Source organism: Cyprinodon variegatus, unplaced genomic scaffold (genome assembly GCF_000732505.1).
Source record: "Cyprinodon variegatus isolate N-32 unplaced genomic scaffold, C_variegatus-1.0 Scaffold360, whole genome shotgun sequence".
Taxonomy (NCBI): domain Eukaryota; kingdom Metazoa; phylum Chordata; class Actinopteri; order Cyprinodontiformes; family Cyprinodontidae; genus Cyprinodon; species Cyprinodon variegatus.
Window position 1 is genome coordinate 17,021 of NW_015150813.1, and position 22,420 is coordinate 39,440.

The 22,420-nt window shown below is 38.2% G+C and overlaps 1 protein-coding gene across 3 annotated transcripts in view; it reads left to right on the forward strand.

The window, feature by feature from the left end:
* The window catches only part of LOC107091971 (solute carrier family 41 member 1-like), a 46,390-nt gene that overhangs the window by 12,212 nt on the left and 11,758 nt on the right, over positions 1-22,420 (forward strand). For all 3 annotated transcript variants that reach the window (XM_015386226.1, XM_015386228.1, XM_015386227.1), the window contains 6 exons: positions 12,478-12,585; positions 16,344-16,415; positions 16,537-16,681; positions 17,350-17,496; positions 18,501-18,645; positions 19,199-19,278. In XM_015386226.1, coding sequence (XP_015241712.1) covers positions 12,478-12,585; positions 16,344-16,415; positions 16,537-16,681; positions 17,350-17,496; positions 18,501-18,645; positions 19,199-19,278 — 697 coding nt within the window. The remainder of the gene's footprint in view (positions 1-12,477; positions 12,586-16,343; positions 16,416-16,536; positions 16,682-17,349; positions 17,497-18,500; positions 18,646-19,198; positions 19,279-22,420) is intronic.

Sequence of the window (22,420 nt, forward strand, 5' to 3'; positions counted from 1 at the left end):
TATTGTGCAAGGGATTAGCCATTTTCTTAGTGTGTCTATAACACTAAACAGTACAATCCCAATCCAGAAATTTTGTTAAGTTAATTTATCTTGCAGCATGGACAGATGATTTAACTTGCTTAAAGTACCCTTGCGCTTGTGTTTAAACAACTCTTTGATACGAAGTATAAAAAACTGATCTTGCCATTTAATTTTATTTAGTATTGATCTTTTTCCTTTTTATGTTTTGAATGCCACAATGGAGCATTCGTTTTTTGTTTGGATTTTTTCTTTAATTTAATTAAATAGGAATGGAGTTAGCAATATGTCATTCTCTGATCACTGATGGATCATAAAAAAAAGCCAAATCTACTTTTGCATTCATCTTGATTGTATTCATTGGTCACTAGTGGAAAAAACACACAGCTCACAGAGTTTTTGACCCACCCACCTGAAACCTTAGGACTGATTTATTGGGTAGATTTTAGTGTCTGGGTCATTAATCATCATAGGCCAAAATGTGGCAGATATAAAAAATCTATTTTTTGCTGCAAACAGCTGAAAGAAACTTAGGCTGCCTGCTGATTCTGCTCCTGTACCCCTCCCCTCAGTGAGCTCTCTATGCACTGCTGATATCTATATCAGCAACACAAAAATTGTATTTCTAGTCTTATTTTGACACTGCTCAAATTAAAGTAGCTTATTTTTATTCTATGGTTCTATGATCTTTGTCTTGAATCATATTTTTGGTTATTATGATAATTTGAGTTGGTGTATAGTTGGACCGTGTCTATCAATTTTCATAATTTTTTATTTTTTTTTACATTCTGGCCAATATATATCAGATATAGGCCAGTATCTGATATCAGCCAATATATCGGATATAGTTTTTTTTTAAGCCTTCCATTATCAATGTTGGCCTTCAAAATCCCAGGTCGGTGCGGCTCTAATGTTTACAGGACTTAATTTGTTCCTGTTTCTTCTGAAATCTATAATCACCTTCTTTGTTTAGTTGACATTCAGAATCAGATAATTGTTTCCACACCATGAAACAAAGCAGTCCACCAGCTCTCTGTGCTCAGCTTTCTTAACCACTTTGGATATTTGTCGAACGGGTGGAGCTAGATGGGGGGCCAGGGGTGGCCATGGCCACCCTTAGCCAATCATTGGCTACCCCTACCATTTTTTTCCACTCTCATACAGATGGTGGCAGCAGAAATACTCTCAAGTGGTTTGTGGTTAATTATACACATCAATACTAACATCAAAGATAATAAGTACAGAATTCATGCTCTTTTCAGAACTAGATTTTGTATTACCGGTACATGGGGTAAAGAGAAAAGTATGTCTCTGCAAGTCATCTAGGAGTCTTCAGTGAAATCATAGATAAATAACAATTTTAATAAAAACTCAATCAATTTATGTAGATATTAGTGCTTGTAAATATCAATTTTATGCAGAATGTTTATTGATACAAGAAGGTAAGTAATGATAATGGAAAAGATTTACGCTCCAGAGGTCAAAACTGAAAGAGTTTTGTCTAGAAATTCTGGATGTTTAAATATATGCATCTATTTGTTAGCAAAGGCTGTAGGAAAGTATAGTTTCTTTATTTAGAAAATATGGATGTTTTGCTCATTAATTTTCCTGATGGGACAGTGTAATCTGGTGCTTATCCGCTTTTGGCCACCCCTCAATGTACATTGGTTATTGCCTGGCCACCCCAATAAAAATGTTCTGGTTATGCCTCTGATTTGTCATGAATTATCATCAATCCTGTTCTGGGCTGAATACCCTTGTTTAAGCATACAGCCATTCTATTAAAGATATAGTAAATTTTAATTGATAGAATAATCTAAGAAATGCATCAGTCGGACTATCTGACCATGTTCAAGACGTCTGAGATGCACCCCTACATCTTTGACCAAAGACTTGGGAATTCCTCTGGATGAACAGGTCAATTAATGGGTATCCATACCAGTGTATGTACTATAAACCCACTGCTTCAAAAATGCTGGCAGCGGGACGTACCAGGATGCAACTGGTTAAGATGAGAATGAAAGATTCTTAAAGTCGTAGGGAAGCGGCTGTTCGAACCGATGCATTTCTGAATTCTCCTGAGTGGTGCCCTACTTTACACGAGTGAATAAAGTGAATGCGACTGATCGTTTATCAAGGGGGCGAATTGTTGCGGCGGAAGCTTCGCAAGCAAGTTTAATTGTGACCGGTTTGTCGGAAGCATCTTGCTAACCAGTTAGCAACTTGCTAGTAGATTCCCAATGGGAAATTACATTGGGACCAAGTAGCACTTAGCAACGACACTGCCAAGGAATGCTACGGACAGAGGAAACATGCAAGAGGAGAGTTTAGTGTCAGAGGTCATGGATGAGTCTCCTCTCTCATACATTTTTTATTTAGAGGAGGAAAGCGGGGACGAAGATGTTGTGGAAGAGGACGCCAGGGCAGCAGAAGATGGTTTGGTGTAGAAGGCTTACAGCCGTACATGTTTGAGCCCTTGCCTCGCAAAGCTGCCAGTTCTGTTAGCTCTACGCCTGCCGAAGACACAGACGTCCATCCCCGTGAACACTGGGACGGAACTCAATGGTAAAGGATTGGGTATTAGCCGCGACATATGAATCATGAGGCTATAACCGAAAAAATGTGATTGACAGACCACCCCACACACACACACACACATGTTGTGTCACAATATCCTTGTGGGGACCTTCCATTGACTTCCATTCATTTCCCACTAATTTATATGGCCTAACCATGACCCTTGCCCTAACCCTAACCATTACCGACACATACCTATCCCTAAACCTAACCTAAACTCAATTCACACCTTAGTCCTAAACCTAACCCCCACCCCAAGAAGAAAAACTTTCCTTATGGGGACCAGTTGTTGGTCCCCACAAGTACCTATGAGTCCCCAAAATTAGCATATTCCAAGGAAATTGTCCCCACCAGGTATTAAAGACATGGCCACACACACACACACACACGCACACACAGATTTTAAGACAGGATTTTTTTTTTAAATAGAAATTTTCTAACTTTTGGGACAATATCTTCTGACGATTACATTTATATACATGTTTAAGCCGGTAAGATTCGACATTTAAATAAGACTTCCCTACCACTTTAAGATTTAGAACTTTACTTTCCCACTCTCTACTAAGATTGCAACAGTTCTCAGTCGCTAACATGAGCTGCTGCAGTTCACATTAAGGTAATACTGTGGAATTGAACTGTATTTAATTGCGAAGTTAAAGTGGCTAAATTAAAATAGAAAAAATCTTAAGCTTGATGACTGTTTTTTGTCAAACATATTTTTCTAATTCTTTTTGCTCACTATTAGATTATATAGATTATTTAAGTGCCACCTTGATTTTAGAAACTGCTTATTTAGTCACTTTAAGTTTTGTCAAGTTGCTTTTTATACAGTGTTTGGTCATGCTATGTGCCACTGTGAGCAGGTTAATATGAGCTAAAAAACACTACATAAGGAAAAAGAATGAGTCACGATACAGAGAGCAAGATCAGAGCAAGGTGGATGAGAGAGAAAGTAATGCAATGCCATCTGACGTAGAAAGGGGGATGTCACATAGAGAGAGGGAGGGAGGACGGGAGGCAGACACGCAGTGAGAATAAGAGAGAAGGAGAACAGAAGGGAAGCCAGTCATTTCCCAACCTGAGTTTGCACCGACCAGACAGCCCTGCCTCTTTCCCTGCTACGTCACGAATGTGCAGGACTACGCTGATGCTGAAGGAGGAAACAACACTGCTGTCTCCCCGAAGCCGGCTGCTCCATCCTCTCACCGGATCTTTTTATTGGCTTTAAAGAACTCCTTCTGGTCTGTCCTTTTGACTCTCATTATGGGCCTGCCAAAAAAGACTGCTGACTTTAATGGAAAAGCTTAGAAGCTTTCTTTAGATTCAAACTCTGAAGGCCATTTGGAACATTCCTCATCGTCTTCTAAAGAGTAACTGAGCTGATGATTGCAGATTGCCATCAGTGACAGGATACAGTTGTGCCTTCAAGATGGAGGTCAAATTTTTTCCAGACTGGATCAGGAGGATTTAGGACTGCACTCGATAAACTCCCCCGTCAAGTTAATCAGACTAACCACGGAGCAACAGGAGCTCAATCAGACCACATTGACAGCTGGATTGATCATCTAAGTGTTTGTCTGAAATGCTGAAGTAAATTTACCTTTTAATCGAACATTAAGACACTAATGCTGTTTTCTGGAGCTTGTTTAACACTGTGACCTATCAACCAGAAACAGTGTTTAACTATGTGTTTCTAGTGGGACTGACAGCTAGATACGTCATCACTGCTGACTCACTACAGGGCCAAGAATGCCTCACTTCATGACCTCAATTTTGATTCAAAGCCTCTTAACTTTAATTTCCTTGGCCAATAGAGCCATTGATTGGAATACAGTCGGAATTTTTTTAAAACAAAGCTAAGGCAAATGCATCTCATTAAAGTGGTAATTAAAGGCACATTAAACAGGTTATTGAATTCTTTGAACTTCTGGACTTTCAAGCATTGCAATCTTACTAATCAAATTCTTCAGCAACAGCAGAAACAGATGCTTAAAATAAATGACCCTTGGTCTACTTTACATCAAGGACAACAAGATTATTTGGCTTCATCTAGATGTTCATGCTTCTGACTTCTTTGGTTCACTGACCCAACCCAAGACTATTTGGACATACAGGAATTGAATACCCCTTAAGATCGTCATTGAACGTCTCATTATGGGCTATCGTAACATAAAGTAACCCCCTCGGTCAACATGGTGGTGACTCGATTAGAGCTGGAACTGCGCTACCAGGACAAGAAGTTGCGTGGGGTGACCTGGAAGCTAACACGATCGCCGCATGGTTTCCTGCCAGAGAGCTCATGGCTCATTGCAGCGCAGGTTATGGTGCCGTACCTGATATCAGGACTAGGCTTGGTCTCAGCTGGGATCCTAATGGACCTTATGCAAGTAAGAAAAAAAATTCAGAGAGCATATTACCTTTTAGGAGATTTTTAGGTGTGTAGAATATGATTGAAATGTTTCAACACTAACTTTAGTAAACCTTTCTACTCATTGCAGTGGTATTCAAAAAAAAAAAAAAAGCAAGAGTTTAATATTATTACAAACAATTAAACCTGTTGAGTTGTATAAGGGGTATAAATGGGGTATAATTAAGCCTGATATGCGAACCTTTGTCTTTAGCAATAGTGGTTTTATATCTTCAGATTAGGTTGCAAGCTCTTAATGTATTTTCCCTGACTAGTTGGTTTACTTAGCAAGATGCATTTACCAAAATACCAAATTCAGGAGATTTCTTCAACCTTAAGGATGAAGTACAATGTGAAACTTTTTAAAAATTTATTCATTTTCTATAGGTTGCAAAACTGCTGTCACTGTCAAAGATTTGAGATTAAGTTTTTTGTTAAATGTGTTATAGTCCTGATAGATTTGAACTATTTAGCCAAAAATCTAAATTGTGGGTACAGTAATTGTTACCAAAATTATGGTTGTGATTTTATTTTGATTTCCCTTTGCACTAACCCAAAGTTTGTAAATTTTTCGGTTTTTAAAAGCTTGCTTTCCCAGTGTCCATGGTTGCAGGACTTTACTGTAATCTTTTTCTGAAAAAGTGCTTACGTCTACTTGCATGCTTGGATCTCCGTGTTAACTGCAACTCTCTCTGCCTTTCTGTCGAAGGACACACCCACTTGAAGGATTTTACATCCTCTTAAAGGCCCTGGAGTGAGAAATTTATTGTTTTTACAATTGTGATTATATCGCAAATGCAATTATTTGCATTTGCACTATAGTCATAATTGTCTAGCTCTACTTCTGGGGAAAAATCCTCCGTGAAAGTTGGGAATAACAGGACAAACCTCAAAGAACAAGAATAGAATCAGCCTGAATCATTTTATTATATTCACTTTATTTATATAACGCCAATTCACGTTTGTCAACTCAAAGCACTTTATCATAAAATCAGATTGGTTCAAAGTTTTCTATTTAATGAAAACCAAAATCAGACCAAGCTCCAGCATCTATAAATAAAGGTGTTGATGGTAGCAGCACAGCTGATATTTCTTTCCCTGGATGGTGTCACAGCCCATTGGTAACAGACCAGATGAAGCTACTATGACAAGAAAAAGCAGAGAACATAAAATTATGGGTTGAACTTAATAAATACTGCAGAATGGGAGAATAGAGATATAATGAAGCAGAATGATGAAAAGTGGTCCATACAGTATGTCCTCCAGCAGTCCAAAGGTAAAGCAGCATAACTATATAGAAAGTTTAGGATAACCTGAACTCCTCCAACTATAAGCTTTATCAAAAGGGAAAGTTTTAAGGCTACCCTTAAAAGTAGACAGGGTGTCTTCCTCACGGACTAAAACTGGTAGTTGGTTCCACAGGAGAGGAGCCTGATAACTTAAAGATCTGCCTCCCATTATACTTTTAGAAATTCTAGGAACCACTAGTAAACCTGCAGATTGAGAGCGAAGTGCTCTGCTAGGAACATAAGGAACAATCAGATCTCTGATATAAGATGGAGCTTGGCCATTTAAGGCTTTATATGAAAGAAGGAGGATTTAAAATTCAATTCTGGATTTAACAGGAAGCCAATGAAGTAGCTAGGATAGGAGTACGGTTGGGTATATGGCTAAAAAATAAAATCTCGATTTTTAATTTTTCTTTTTTTTTTGGTCATCTTGGATTTTAATTTTAATATCAAAAACTACATGCATGTATTTTAAAATAGGTTCACTTCATTCAAAAATACATTTAGCCAACAATATAATCATATTGTAAAAAAAAATGTTAACTTAAATATTCATAACATAAATCTTTGTACACCTATATATTCTTTAAAAGTACAAGAAAAAAAAAAGCTTTGTTTGCTGAAATATGCAATTTATCAAACAGTCAATAACTTGTATTGATCTTCTGGGATGTAGACAGTTTGCATACAACATCTCAACATCTTAAGAGCCCAGTTCATGTGGATATAATCCACAGTTAAACTCATGTAGATTGACTGGAGCAAAGATCTGTATCTAAATTCTAACAGAGCACAGTTTTGGTAGCGAAACCTCCGCAAAGTATTTGCGACTCGGTGGGTCATAGTTTGGATCACACACTTTTAGCATGTGAAGAAAGCCAAGCTTCTCTATGGTATAAACGGGCACCATGTCCATCCCTATATGAATAGCTACAGCCTTGGTCATCTGTTTCCACCGCACACTACACTTGTCGGTTGGCACTGCTTTAGAAAATGAGGCGGCCAGGGTTTGTGGTCTTTTCTTATTGTGTTTGTGTTTTTCTTTGCTATTTCTTTGCTACCGAAGCTGCACTGCCAAAGCTGTGAGGCCGGCTCCCATTCCTTGGGGTGCCTTTGGCTGAGATGTTGAAACAGCTGAGTTGCAAACTACTGTAGTCTGCTGCACATCGGCCTTGTAAAAGCCCAACCACTTCCAAATAATCAACGTCGAGTCCCTTTTTTTCAGCACCAACTCCTCAGATTGAGCAGGGCCATGGCGTGAGTAAACAGTGCAGCATGCTATTGGGCGGAAGAAAAAAAAAAAGGCGGCAGAAGCAAAGTAAAAAATGAGCTACCCTAACATAAAGTAAAAAATAGTAAAGTAAAAAATTCAGAAAAAGAGACGAATTGGCAAAAATTCAAATGGTGGATATTTGAAAACATTAAGTAATCAAATTAATTTGATTTATCGCCCAGCACTAGATAAGAGAGATATAATCTCTCTTTTGAATTTTCATCAAAACTCTGGCTGCAGCATTTTGGATCATCCAAAGGCTTATAACTACAATTTATGGACTGCCTGACTGTAAGAATTACGAAAGTCTAGGATGTTTCTAATTTTTGCATTTGGAGATGAGAGAACAAAATTCTAGTAAGTGATATGGGATTTAAATGACAAGTCCTGAGCAAAAATAACACCTAAGTTTTTTGCTTTATTTTCTGAGATCATTCTAATCTCATCCAAAAGACGTGACTGACGAATCGGCTTCTTTTTTAAAGACTCTGGTCCAAAGACTATAACTTCTGACTATTCCAGGTTTTTATATTTTGAAGACATGCCTGTAGTTTATGCAATAGGTTATTTTCATCTTCATTTATAGACAGATATAGCTGAGTATCATCAGCATACAGGGGAAATTAATCCCATGCTGTCTAATAATTCTACCCATTTGGAGCATATGTTGAAGAGAATAGGCCCTAGGACTGATCCCTGTTGTACTCCACAGGTAACCCTGGAGCATGAGGAAGATTTATCATTTATGTGAACAAACTGAAACCTGTCAGATTAATACAGTCTAGTGTTATTCCTTTAATTCCTACAAGATATTCAAGTCTTTCTAAAATAATATTATGTATAACTGTATCAAATGCAGCACTGATACAATGAAGTAGATACAAGTCCATTATCTGAGGCAATGAGGATATATTTAGTGACTTTCACCAGAGTATTTTAGGTGCTCTGATGAACTCTAAACCTGATTGACACTCTTTAGGTCATTATGGTGTGAGTACTCACACACTTGTTTAACAACTACTCTCTCAAGAATAAGCCTTGCATAGTGCACCTCGACTGTTATATAAATCTCCCACATTTATTAAGTTATGGGAAAAAATTGGCTGTCCCAGTTTGTGTCTTAGAAACTACAAATCCACTGATATCTGAATAACTGCCTTTCTAACATGTCCTTTTATTGCAAGCTTTTTGCTGTAAAACTGAATTTTAGGACCTACACACCTTTATTTTATTTGCCAAAGGACTGCATTTTGATATTTTATGTGTTTTTTTATGTGAATGATATGCTTCACAATCTAGTGTTGCAACATATCTCTCTGTCTTTTGTACATTTAAACACCAAGGTAAAGTACATTTCTCGTAGAGTGTGAGTAAAATAATCGATGAGTTGCAAACGCCTGAGGGGCAAATGAACTGTTTTGTCCCCTGCATGGCTGTTGTTCTTGATTTAAAAATGTTATCTTGTGTAGCATCCACTCCCCTAAATCCGATCTGTATGTGTGAGAGAGAGAAAAACGCCTCAGAGACAGAAGCTTAGTTAACTGATAGAATGCAATATTTTTAGATGGGCATGGAAGACAATGGGTGGGGTACAGTGTACAGATAAATGGGAATGCTTTATTTCACACACACTGAAATTCAAAACCATTATACTGTGAGATGCTCACCATGATGATGATGATGATTTGACAATATTACCTTGAAATTATTTCTTAATTTCCCCGTACTTAATAAAACTTTATCACCAGACTGGCCTTTAAGGCAAATCTATCTTTTATGAGTATGCAATTTCCTTATACAGATTATATAGTTGTTCAGATGTGCTGTGTGTATATCTGGTAAGACCTAAAATATTTATCTTTTCTCATCAACTGCACAATCATAGCAGAGCTAATAAAGTGATGGGAAAAAATGGTGAGCCAGTGATGTGCTTTTTTAGCTGTGACGGGGCTTTTTTCACAGGAATGTCTGAGTTGAAGAGATCTAGATTAAAACTCAGCCTGCCACTATCAGCAGAACTAGACCACGTCCCAAGATGTATCCTCGTGTGACAGCTGACAGACCCAGCAGTCAAACAAGTGACCAGAACGTGTATAAATAGACACCGAAGTGGAATACTAAAAGTACAGCTTCAACTTTTTGGCTTTGTTGTGTATCTGTTTGTTGTGCTCCTAACAATTCAAAAGGTCGGAATCGATGGACGGATTAATGCAAAATATAATATATTATATCTACGAGCCAGATGCAAGCATCAAAAGAGCCACACCTGGCTCGCAAACCATAGGTTCCCGACCCCTGGTCTAGTGGGTACACCATAAGGCCAGGAGGCCTAGGCATGACATTCCCCAGCAATGAGGCAGCAGCCACCAAAGTACCCATCTCTGCAACTATAGAACTATCACTGCGCCAGCAGACACAGGCAACCCTCATTGGTAGGTAGCTTAAAGGGCGGATTATACTTCTGCAACTGCACACCTCAAATGTCGCTTGCGTCTGGTCGTGAACCAGTTTTGCTGGTATGCTTCTGCAATGGTCTGGAATTTCTGAATTTCAGTTTCCCGCCAAAGCGCAAGGGGAAGCCTATTCGAGAACTCGCGAGAACTTCGACGGATGGTCATGAGAACTTCTTCGGGGGCGCCGGTGGGAGCGTTTATTTTCAAAAACAACGCTATCTGAGGCACCGTACAAGTGGTTGTACTTCCGAACCTCCTCTATCAACCTTTCGTCATGGTTATATATTGTTGTTATTACTCCTCGGTTTTTAAAAATGCCGTACCCCGGCCCCAAATCGAGGACGACCACACAGACAGCTGGAAAGGCATATCATGGACCAATCACAGCTGATTTTTGTCTGCGCACTTTTGTTTGAGGTCTGCACAGGTTTGCGACCATCCAACATGTAGTCAGGATTTATTTTAGGTGTGCGACAATGGATGCAGAGCCTCTGCGCAGGGGGCGTGGTTGCGCACAGAGACAGATTTGACGGTTGCAGAGGCTATGCATCAGAAGTATAAATTGGCCTTAAGAAGGAAGAGGAGACAGCCTTGCTCATGCTTGGGACCTAGGTTATTCAAGTTGGGGGGAGGGGAGGCAAACACTCAACCTGACAAGTAGACAAAGACAAAGTCACATCCATCCAGTCACATTTAAGCAATCCTACACTTACAACCATAAGGACATATACACGTTTTCAACAGAGATGCACACAGAGGCAGACCCTAAAAATATTCTGACACTCCTCGTACATACACTATTCTCTAGGGGCCAGTTCCCGTAGGGTGAACAGGCCCACAGACCCAGGAGGAGAAGGTAAAAACCATTAGTGCTGTGGTTGGCACAACCACTTTCCTGATTTCCTGTGGGGGGGGGAATATTGGCAAACCAGAGTTTGGCTGGCAGAATGCTTCAGCCACCCAGCATTTCCCCAGAGTAAGAGGAGGAAAAAAAAACATTGCGTCAGGGAGTTTTTATGGGCGAACCCTTTAGCCTTCCGTACTATGTGCTATAGTGGAGCTATACCCTGGTTGTAAAAGTCCTGAAGATTTGGCCGCTATGTCCACATGTCGGTGTCGGCATGTTGTCTAGACAAAAGGGATTTAAATCAAGTTCTATTTTACAAACAATAAACTCCTGAGCTAAATTCAACCTATAAAAATCAATGTCATTGTATTGAACAGGGGTACACACAGTGGATGAGGTGAATAAATGACTGAGGCTGTGCGTGAATAAAATGCAGGGCAGTATGAAAAAAAACAGTAGTTGTAGCAGATAGCTTTTTCTGACAGGTGTCAGGCGATCAGCTCCTCAGCCGTCTAAAGCAACAGGTGGAAGCAGAGCGCAATCGTTTTAAGAGTGGAGCAGAAAAACTGTGCCAGAACTAATCAGTCAATAGATTCCTATTTTAATATACAGGATATTGGATCGGTGCCTGGACTCCAATATTCAACAACTCGACTCAACTTTCAACTGACAAGAGCTTGAGTCACGGTTGGAAGTTTAAAAAAATATAGGTTACAACTCTAACAGAAACGGAGGTAGTGGTACATTGCCACCTTGGTGTTGAGATGGTGGAATGTAAAAAGTTAGCTGAAATCCCAACACCGTCAGATCTGGGAGGAGATCCCTCAGGATACCGTTGGCCACTCCATCAGGAGCATGCCAAGGCATTGTAGGGAGGTCATACAGGCACATGGAGACCACACATAATACGTAACCTCATTCTTGTTTAAAGGACATAACATCAGCCTGTAGTGTGTTTTCCACTTTACTTTTTGTTTGTGACTCCAAATCCTGGCCTCCATTGGTTAATAAATGTGATTTCCATTGATGATTTTTGTATGATTTTGTTGTCAGCACATTCAACTTGGTACAAAACAAAGTATTCTATGGGAATATTTCATTCATTCAGATCTACAGTAAGATGTGCTATTAAAGTGTTCCCTTTATTTTTTGGACCTGCTGTATTATAATCAGTAAACCCTCTTAACGTAGGTGGTGTGAGTAGTGGTAATCTAGTGGTTAGGGCATAGAGCTCGGAATCTTGAGGTTCTGAGTTCGAGCCCCACTCCCATAGACTGCCACTCTGGCTCTCTTAGAAAAACCCTTAACCCACACTTTGCTCCCCGGGTGCCCCACGATGGCAGCCCACTGCTCCCCAATGAGATAGGTTAAAAGCAGAGGTAAATTTCTCCAATGTGAGATCAATAAAAATCAATTATTATTACTAATGGGTTATTTCAGAACATGTGTCATTTAACTGCATTGGTTAGAGGGAGCAGTCAGAGGGTCCATTTAAAGAGGTTCAGATGACTCTGATGGGCTCTTTAGAGTAGAAATACATTCATCCTGATTTCTTGTATGTTGTTAACTTTCTCTGTTTGATTTCTGATTTCATATGTGAATGTGTGTTTCAGCATTGGGAAGTGTTTAAAGTGATAACCGAAGTTTTCATCCTGGTTCCTGCTCTTGTCGGACTCAAGGGAAACCTGGAGATGACCCTGGCTGCTCGGCTGTCCACTGCTGTAAGAACCAATCTGCTTTGTTCAAACTGCTCCTAATACGACCTGATGCACTGCAAAAAAAACAAAATAATCGAAATAAGTCATTTTTTCTTGAAATATTTGCTTGTCTTTGAGAGGTAAGTGAGACACTTCATCAATGAAACACTACGTTATAGATTTAAAAGAAGAAAAAATGATTCCATTGTCTTATTTCAAGTGCATATCATCTAATTATCTTATTTTAAGAATAAAAATACTTATTCCATTGGCAAAATATGTTATTTACCTATTTAAAGTAAAGGTAAAACACACTTATTTGTTCTTAATTCTTGACTGTTTTCGCAGTGTGATCAGATTCAGCAGGATGCTGTTCTTTACAGAGGTCTTTTTCTCCCTTCATCTTTTCCACATTTTCCTGTTTAGCTAAAGAAAGCTTTAGGATTATTAGGATTAAGTAAAAAAATAAGTCAATATTTTCTGGAAAAATATTTTAATTCCCTTATATCTGCAAGCTGCCCTATTCTTAAGTTCTTTGCAGCCTCTAATAGGTTCCCTTCTGGCGATTATCTGCATTTGGCTTTTATTACCTCCAGCTTGCTCTTCAGTGCTGAAGAAAAACCACCCCACAGGATAATGCCTCTCCCATCGTGCTTTGCAGAGATGTTGTGTAAATGGAGGTTTTTTTGTTTATACACAGTTTTATGCATGTTCAATTCTCTTTGTACACTGCCTTACTCATGTGTTCATTGCTATGAATACCTGCAGCTGCTTCATGGTCTTTGCATTTTAAGATGATGGTTTGAACAAATCTCTGTGGGAAACTTAAAGCTTGGAACTTTTTCTTTAATATCATTTTCCTGCTCTAAACTTCTCTAAAACTCTCCCCTAACCAGTTATCTGTGTTCCTTGGTCTTGAAGAGGCTGTTTGACCTCTAACAGACATATGAACCTTCTTAGATCAAGGCACAAAGCCTGGGTGAGGCATAGAATTTGCTGCTTAGAGCAGCTAATGGGAAGCTGCTAACTGTGATCTGTGTAAGTCAGGGTTGCAGAACATCCCGTAAAATATGGAATTATCCCTTATTTACAGTAGCAGTTAAATGTTATATTAAATATACAAATAAAGGAGGTGGTTTGTACCGTATCTTTATTCATGTCCAACACACAACTGTGACACTCAACTTGAAAGCTACTGTAACAGTAATTAACAAGATAAAACACAGTAAATACCAGGCCCATCAAAATCTCTGTGGCCTGACTGAAGTAGAAGCTGATCAGGTTTGCCTCTCTGTCACCTGAGTTAGACCTGATCCTTCCTCCTCATTTACACAGGGAGTTGCTTGCAAAAAGACTTAATTCTGAAGAAAATAAATCATTTTGTCAATAAGGATAGGTACAAGGAAAATGATAAAATTTGTCACAGTGTCTAGAGTGGCGCACACGGAGCACATGAAGCACATAGAATCCAAATCATCAGTCCCTTATACTTCAACCATTTCCTGAGACTGAAACTGTAAGGCACATTAAAGTGACTGGTTAAGATGTGGGGTTCATGATAATTTACTTCTCAAACTGTAGTGTTATGAATATTTTTTCAAATAGTAAATAATAAAAACAAACAAAGGTATTTTTTTGTAAATTTTCTAGATTAAAATGTATCTAGCATCCTTTGTGTATTTTATGTCAAAGTGTTGATATTTTTAAGGAAAAAGTACAGGGATCATTTTATACAAAATGAAGTTACTAACAAAATCTTCATGTTATGGAGAATGTAGATGAGTTTGCTGCGTGTATAATAATCCCAGAGGAGTTGTTTGACAGTATTTAGTGCAGAGCAACGTTTAATATTTAGGATATATTTAAAAAGCTCTTTATTACTTCACACAAATAGACCAACTTTAGGTGCTAGTGCTACCTTTATGGTATGTAATATAATATTTCATTAATTTGGTCAATCGTGCAATATGGCCCCACCAGCCCTCTGTCTGCTTGTGAGAGCGTATGGGTTAACCTTTATGCTAGGGCACATGACTCAATGTGAGTCTGCATCAGTGACAGAGGATGAAGCGGCTCTCTAGGGATGATGGTACGGGCAAAATGAGCAGAGATACCCTCCAACTGTACCTGTCAAAATAACACATTTTCAAAAAGCTGACTCGAGGTCCTCCACTGATTTTATCTGTAAATAAGGTGTATGAAATGTATTAAATAACATTTCCATTCCTTTAAATAATATTTTTATATACTATATAAAAAAAAAACATTTCCATAGCTTTTGGCTTTTGGTTATTATTAGGCTGATGGTCGGCCTTAAAATAAATGTCAGGGTAATAACTAGGGCTGCAACTAACAATTATTTTGCAAATCAATTAATCAGACAATTATTTTTTCTATTAATCAATTAATAATCGGATAGGCAAACGTTCATTATAGAGGATTTTTTACGAAATTAAAAAAGGTGAAACTAAAACGTTTCCACTTCAGGAGTTCTGGATAGAGCGTATTGACAAATATTTTTTTTTTTTAATCTAAATTGCAAAATGTTTATATACTTTTTACTATTTTGATATAATTACTGTTCTAAGTGGGTTGCTCTCTCAGCTAAAGGCAAGGTTTACAGTCTATATAACAAATGATGAACCGATTACTAAATTAGTTGACGATTATTTCATTAATTGATTAAACTGATTGTTTCCTCCCTAGTAATAAGCTTGTAATATCCATCGGTTTTGCTGCTAATGAGACACTAAATCCATCCCTCCATTTTCCGTCACGTCGCAAGGGGTGCTGGTTTCCATCTCCAGCTGTCTACGAGCAAGAAATGGTTTCTACCCTGGACACGTTGCCAGTCTTTCCCAGGGCAACTCGGAGACAAACAGGACAAACAACCATTCACACTCACACCTAAGGAGAATTTAGAGAAGCCAATTAACCTGACAATCATGATTTTGGACTGTAGGAGGAAGCCAGAGTACCTGGAGAGAACCTACGCATGCACAGGGAGAACATGCAAACTCCATGCAGAAAGATGAACCCAGAACCTTCTTGCTGCAAGACAGCACTGCTACCCGCTGTATCACTGTGCAACTGAGACACTAAATACACTATTAAATTGTTACTAGTTAAAATCAAATTTCTTTGTAAGACTTCTGAGAATGTACCTGATTCAATCAAAAGTTTGGCGTTTTATTTCATCTTAAAAATTAACAGCAATTTGCTGTGGCGACCGCTGTGTTTAGCCTTAATCCCCACAACAGCGTTTCCCATTGGTCTCCTCTCAAACAGTTTACTAATGCCGCCCAAAAGTTTCTCTTATTATTATGAAAACCCTAATAGTATGACTACATGCAGAAAAGTTCAGGACTATTGATAAGGTGCTAAGGGGGCTAGCTGCAGCAGGTAAGATGAACATTTTCACTATGTGGTAAAAGTGGGAAAAAATTGTAAGCAGTTGGAGCTGGTGGAGCACAGATCAGTCGGTCCCAGTTTCAATAATTTTAGGTGATACTTGCATAGGAAACCGATCAACCAAGCAATCCTAAACATTGTATTTGTATTGCAGAGGACTTCTTAGGCAGTTATAACAACTTACTGGTTTACAGCTATTTTTCTTTTTGTTTTAAATAAAATAGGATTAGGACATTGAAGAATTATTATGACTTTAGAATATTCCATTGGGTTAGTCACAAAAAATAAAATCATTATAAAACATTGCAAACTCTTTTAAGATAGTTCGACCTCCAGTCTGTAATATTGTGGCTGTTGCTTCTCTGTTGTAGGCCAACACAGGCCAGATGGATGATCCTGACAAACAGTGGACCATGGTGTGCAGCAACCTGGCTCTCATTCAGGTAACCCCTGCTTTCACCCAGCAGGCAGAGGTGGATGCTTCCCTGTGTGGAGCTAGATAAGCTCTGACCGCCTGATCAGCCGTGTTCCTGCTGTGTTCATGAATGATGTGTCGCTCTGCAGGTTCAGGCCACGGTGGTGGGATTCCTGGCAGCCGTGGCAGCCATTTGTTTAGGTGCAATCTCCAGGGGAGGGGTTGAACTGGACCAGGCAGCTGTCCTGTGTGCAAGCAGCATTACCACCGCCTTCGTAGCTGCTCTCTCATTGGGTATGTGACGGAGGGGCTGAAAAGTTATATTTGTTAAAACTAAAGCAATAAGAACACTTTGATGAACATCCTGGAGTAAAGGCTACAGATGCCCATTAAATATTGTAACCTAGATAGAGAAAAAGCTTCTTCTTTTACAATTTTATTTAATTCTACGTAATTTTTATTTATAATATTCTCTAACTCTAACCCTCTCCAAGTAAAATACAAATGTTTCATAAGATCAGCAGAATCTACGGTGACTCAGAAGCAATTCAAGGTTATCCTATATTTCTAGAAGGAGTAATCCCTTTAGCTTTCACAGCGGCTGGTGGAAGTTTACCTTGATTTCTATCTGGATATCAGCAATCTGCAAACAGGCTTAAAGAAGTATTTTAAAATGTTTAATTTATTTTAAAGGGATATTTTTCATTGTAGCCTCCCTCTAATTGTCATGTATGATTCAGAGCAGTTGCTGTCATGTCTTTCATTGTTCTAGAAGTGCTCTATTTCCGCCTCAGCAAACAGTCCCTCTGATGTAAAGCTAGAGACACTGGCTTTACATATATCTTTAGAATTTAGTTGTTTTGTTAACCTGGAAACATTTTCATTTTTCTCTGCTTGACCTTCACCTTATCAGAAAGTTTGGGGCTTTTTTTCATTTTCTCCATCTGCCTACCCCTCCATAGGCTTGGTGATGATCGGAGTTATCATCGGCTCCAGGAAAGTGGGAATCAACCCAGACAACGTGGCCACACCCATTGCTGCCAGCCTGGGTGACCTCATCACGCTGTCCCTGCTGGCGGGGGTCAGCAGCACGCTCTACGAGTACAGAGGTGAGAAGCACAGCATGGAGGAAGCACCAATTAAGAGGTACTTCCTGTTTAACTGCTAGATCTGGCTTATTCCAGAACTCACCACAAGATGGCAGCAGAAATCAGCTTTTATTTTAGACAAATCCACAAACAACTTCTGTTTTCTTAATTCCTCTTAGCCTTACTTACAGTTTGAGTGTTTTATACAACCATTATGTTATATAAATTTATTACGCCTGGGGGATTATATGCCAAGCATTTAGATCAGTATATTTTAAAGATTGCTGCTAATAGGACGGTTAAAATATTGCATTATTCTTAAATATTGATGCCGCTTAACTGTTGTATTTTGGGGATTACTGCTGAATTGATTGCTTTTCATCAGACAATGATGGACTTTCTAAATTGCTAAAGAAGCTGTTTGCCAATTCAAAAGTAATTGAAAGGACAAACTATACCTCACTATATTTGACATTTTAGTACTGCTCCTATCACCATGCAAGAATAAAGCTGAAATGCATTTCATTAAAAATCATTAAAAGTCATTAAATTATTTTTTAAATTAAGGCCTTAATTGGCATTAAAATTCGTTAAATGTGATGATCGTGGCATTTAAAATGCTTTATTAAAAAAAAAAAAAATTATAAAAACAATTTTCTCAGATATATCGCGATATATTTGCGCAGAACTGCTTCAGGTTGATCTTAAAGCCAAAGAAGCTTGAGGCGGAGAAAAAGTATGTGAAAATGCAAATTTCAACAAAGGTGGCTGGAAAATGAGGAATTCAGGAAATGGCTGCAGCCTGTTGACGCTAAAGATGACAAAGGATTTTGCTGTGTATATATATATATATATATATATATACACAACAGCATGGGTACTTGTTGATGGCATTAAAATTATATTAAAAAGCATTAAATTAGAGTTCCTCATTCCTGTAGAAGCCCTGCATGACCCAAAGATGCTGTAAACTTCTTCTCTACACATGATTTATTTTACATATCTTATGATTTTCTCTCCTGCAGACATCTGGTACCTGTCCCCCTCGGTGTGCCTGGTTTTCCTGGCTTTGATTCCACTGTGGGTGGTGTTAGCCCGACGGAGTCCACAGATCAGAGAGGTTCTCCGCTCAGGCTGGCAGCCTGTCATAGTCGCCATGTCCATTAGCAGGTACACACTTCTGTTTACTTAATTCATTTCAGACATGGAAAAGAGATTATACAATACTGTACAAATGTTTATACATGATGATCCTCCAGTGAGGCAGGGCTTCTGGTGAATAATCATCATGAGCTCTGAGTAGTTACTTTGGCCACTTTGTCATTTGTTTTCAGTCCAGCACCGGATCAGTGATCAACCTTTTTATTTAATGCAGTTCTAACATCAGGATTACCTTAAATCGAGTATCTATAGACCAGTCGAACCTTAAATGATTTACTCTATAATGCACAAAGATGCTATAAAGTGTATCTTTTAAAAAGTATTGATTTTAGATCAATAATTCTCAGCTGCTCAAAGGAAGCTAATGTACTTTGAACAAAAGAGATGGGAGAAAATAAAATGACAGCGAAAAAAACGTTTGGATTGAGTTTCCTATTCTTTTATATTGACATTGAAAAAATGGCGTTTGTGAATAAACAAAAGAGGTTTTTTGGAAGTCTCTGCATTTTAAGATGAAACAGCAGTTACAGAGTAATTTAACATTGTTCTGTTTTTATTTAAGTTTCGGAGGCCTTATACTGGACAGGACTGTGAGTGACCCCAACTTTGAGGGCATGGCTGTCTTCACACCTGTTATTAACGGTAAGCTGATTTGTCCTTCCTTCTGACGCCACTCTTTTGTTTTCTCATCTTTAGGTTAAATTTTGATTTATTTTAATTCTGCTATAACAGGAAGTCAGTCCTGTTTTAAAAAGTGTTGAGGTGAACTTAGAAGAAGAAGCGATACTATCCGGACTTCAGTTCTTGATTATTTTGGTAATAGATTCATCTGAAATTCTTTATTTTTAACTAATAATCAGGCAGCAAAAGGTTCCTTGAAGAAGATTTTATACAGAATCTTAAGCAGATGAAGCTAAAACTCCCACTTGGGGACTTCTGGATAAATCATATCGACAGACAATAAAGGTTTTTTTTTCTTTGTGAATGCAAAATGTCTATTTTTTTCATGTTGGTATAAATACTGTGGTGAGTGGGTTCCTCATTCAGATAATGTTCTTTTATGTGATCCTTTTTACCGACCAAAATACAAAATACTCCTTCGTATAAAACCCTCAAAATACTTTGTAGCTTGTGATTTATAGCGTGATTTCAAAAAAAGCTTAAGGGGTGTAACTATTTTCTACTTTCTCTTTTTTTTTTGTCCTCTAAATGCCTTTTGGATTTAAAGGGTGGATCCACTTTTTTTTTTTAAATAATTGTTCCTTTTGATACTGAGCGGCTTTAGAGAACTGTCACTGAAGTGAAACAAGCTTAAACCTGAAATTATCCTCTAAATTGGATAAAAAGACATTTGAGTCTCAAACAGTCCTGAGGGAACAAACACAACCACAGCTTTGAACAGATTCAACCCGCAACGTTGCCCCAACTTGAGTATTTCCTCTTTTTTATCCCATCTTTATTTAAATTGCAAAGTAGAACGAACTAAAACCACCTTTTGTCTGGTTGGTAAAATATCTCAATAAAATAATCTTTAATGGTTTGGAAATCACTTGGCTTTAAAATCAAAGCATATTACTGAGAACTGATGGAACTAAAGCACGGTTTGTTAGTTTCCCCTGAAAAACAATAATTAGAGATACTTGAGCATTTAGAATAGCAGCAGCTGTGAGATGATGCAGAGAAACTTCTATTACTTCAAAATTTTTTTCTCACCTTTTCTAAAGGACAATTGTACGAACCTTTTCAGAGACACAGAACAACCTAACAGCCTCAAAAAGCCAACAAATTCAGCAGAGCAGCATCTGAAACTAAAAAAAAAACAGAAACATTAGAAAACTTCTGACTTGTCTAAACAGGAATATACATGTTGTTTTATTCACAAACAGACGGACAGATAGAACTTTACTACATGTGGTTTATCATCCTTTAGATGAGATAAAGTTAGTTGTGCAAAGGGAAAATGGTCCATTGTCCCTATTCTTGTGACTCATTAAATATAACCAGAAGCACCATAAAATCTCTTTAAGCTGCTGGGCTGAACTGAATGGGACCACATGACATTTTCAGTTCTTTTATTCTGGCTGCTCTGGATTCAATTTAGGGATATTAGAGTAAAGGGGGCTGAAGTTAGTTTTTGACAGGTAAACATGCTCTTTCTGCCATTCTTGATCAATTTTCTACATTTCTGTTTTGGCCTGTCTCATAAAATCCCAGTAGTGAATATTGAAGTTTGGGATTGTAAATGACAAAATATGAAAGAGTAAAAAAAGTCATTGGGTACTTTTGTAAGGCTCTGTGTTCAGTTTGGAAAATGCATTGAAGGACAAGTGGAGGCAAACTTAAAGAAAAAAAAAAAAGACTTCTAAGATGGGGTGGTTTGGCTGTGAGGTGAGGCATGAAGAGAACCACTAATGGCGCTCAGCCCGAGTCCCGGCGCAGCTGACAGGGCCTTTAATAACCATCCACTCAGGCTGCCACTGTGTCTCATTCAGTTTCCACTCTGCTTCTCGTTCTTTCCTCTGAGCTGCGTCTCTCTGCTGAATTCCAACTTCTCCAATCTGGTTTGAATTTCCCATCTCTCTCTGCTCTGATGTGCTCATAAAACCCGTTTTTCCATCTCACTAAAAACCATCTGTCATCGTTAAGAGGTGGAGATCTTTTGACATGTGTGACATCAATGTGTTAAGCACTTGTCAACAACAAAATGAATGTGACCGCTGAAAATAAGACAGTGAAGATCTTAAAGAAACCCAAACCCAGGTTAGATTAAATGACTAAAACTACTGAAACCACCTGTGGAAACTAAAACAAGTTTATTTTTATGCAGCTCAGATGGATTTATAAAGGTGGCAGAGTTTGACGAGCAATCATTTATTTTTTTTTTCATTTCCATACGTGCTGCAGCCCTCAGGTTTGTCTGAGGTAACGGTGCACAGACCCGGACGGAGCTGTTCCTCAGGCTGAAGCCGTTTCTCAGACGGATCTGGGTCAGGATAAAAAGGTTTCCTGTTTCTGACTTGAATATTAAGATCACCTTTTAACATTCTCCAAAGTCGTTTGTTTAGCTGAAATCTAACTCACATGAAACATTTAGAGATGCATAAACCAGAGATTTTGTGGCCAATTGATCACAGATTTATAAAAAATAAATAAATAAATAAATCAATAACTAAATAAAAGCTAGAACAAAGAACCCACATTTAGACAATAATCTTTCAGGTTTTGTACCTCTGCCAAAAAGAATCACAGCACGTCTCTTTTAGTTAATAAGGAAACTGTTTTTTTTTTTTTTTTTGCACAGCTAAAAATCTAAATAAATAACACAGTTAAAAGCTCAGATTAATGTCCTAAGTTAGAGTTTATGATAAATTAAGCCCGTAGCATCATAAATGACCCCTCACACCCCCACCATGGACTGTTCTCTCTGCTGCTCTCTGGGAAGAAGCTTCGAAGCATCCGATGCAGGTCCAGCAGATTCCTGAACAGTTTCTTTCCCACCACCATTAGACTGCTGAATGTTATGTAAAATGGGTTATAAAAGAAAAAAAAAATAATCTTAAATGTTGGAACTGTAACTATTACAGTCATATGTTTACATCACTTTTTATTTCACCACTGTCTGGAGAGCTGTAATTAACAAAATTTCATTTTGTATACACTTGTGTGCACAAAATGACAAAATAAAATCTGTCTAAGTCTAAATGATTGCTTAAGTGTAACCATACAGCTTTCTGGCTATCCCATTATTAATTGACTAATTGAAAAAAGATTTAAGCTGTTCTAT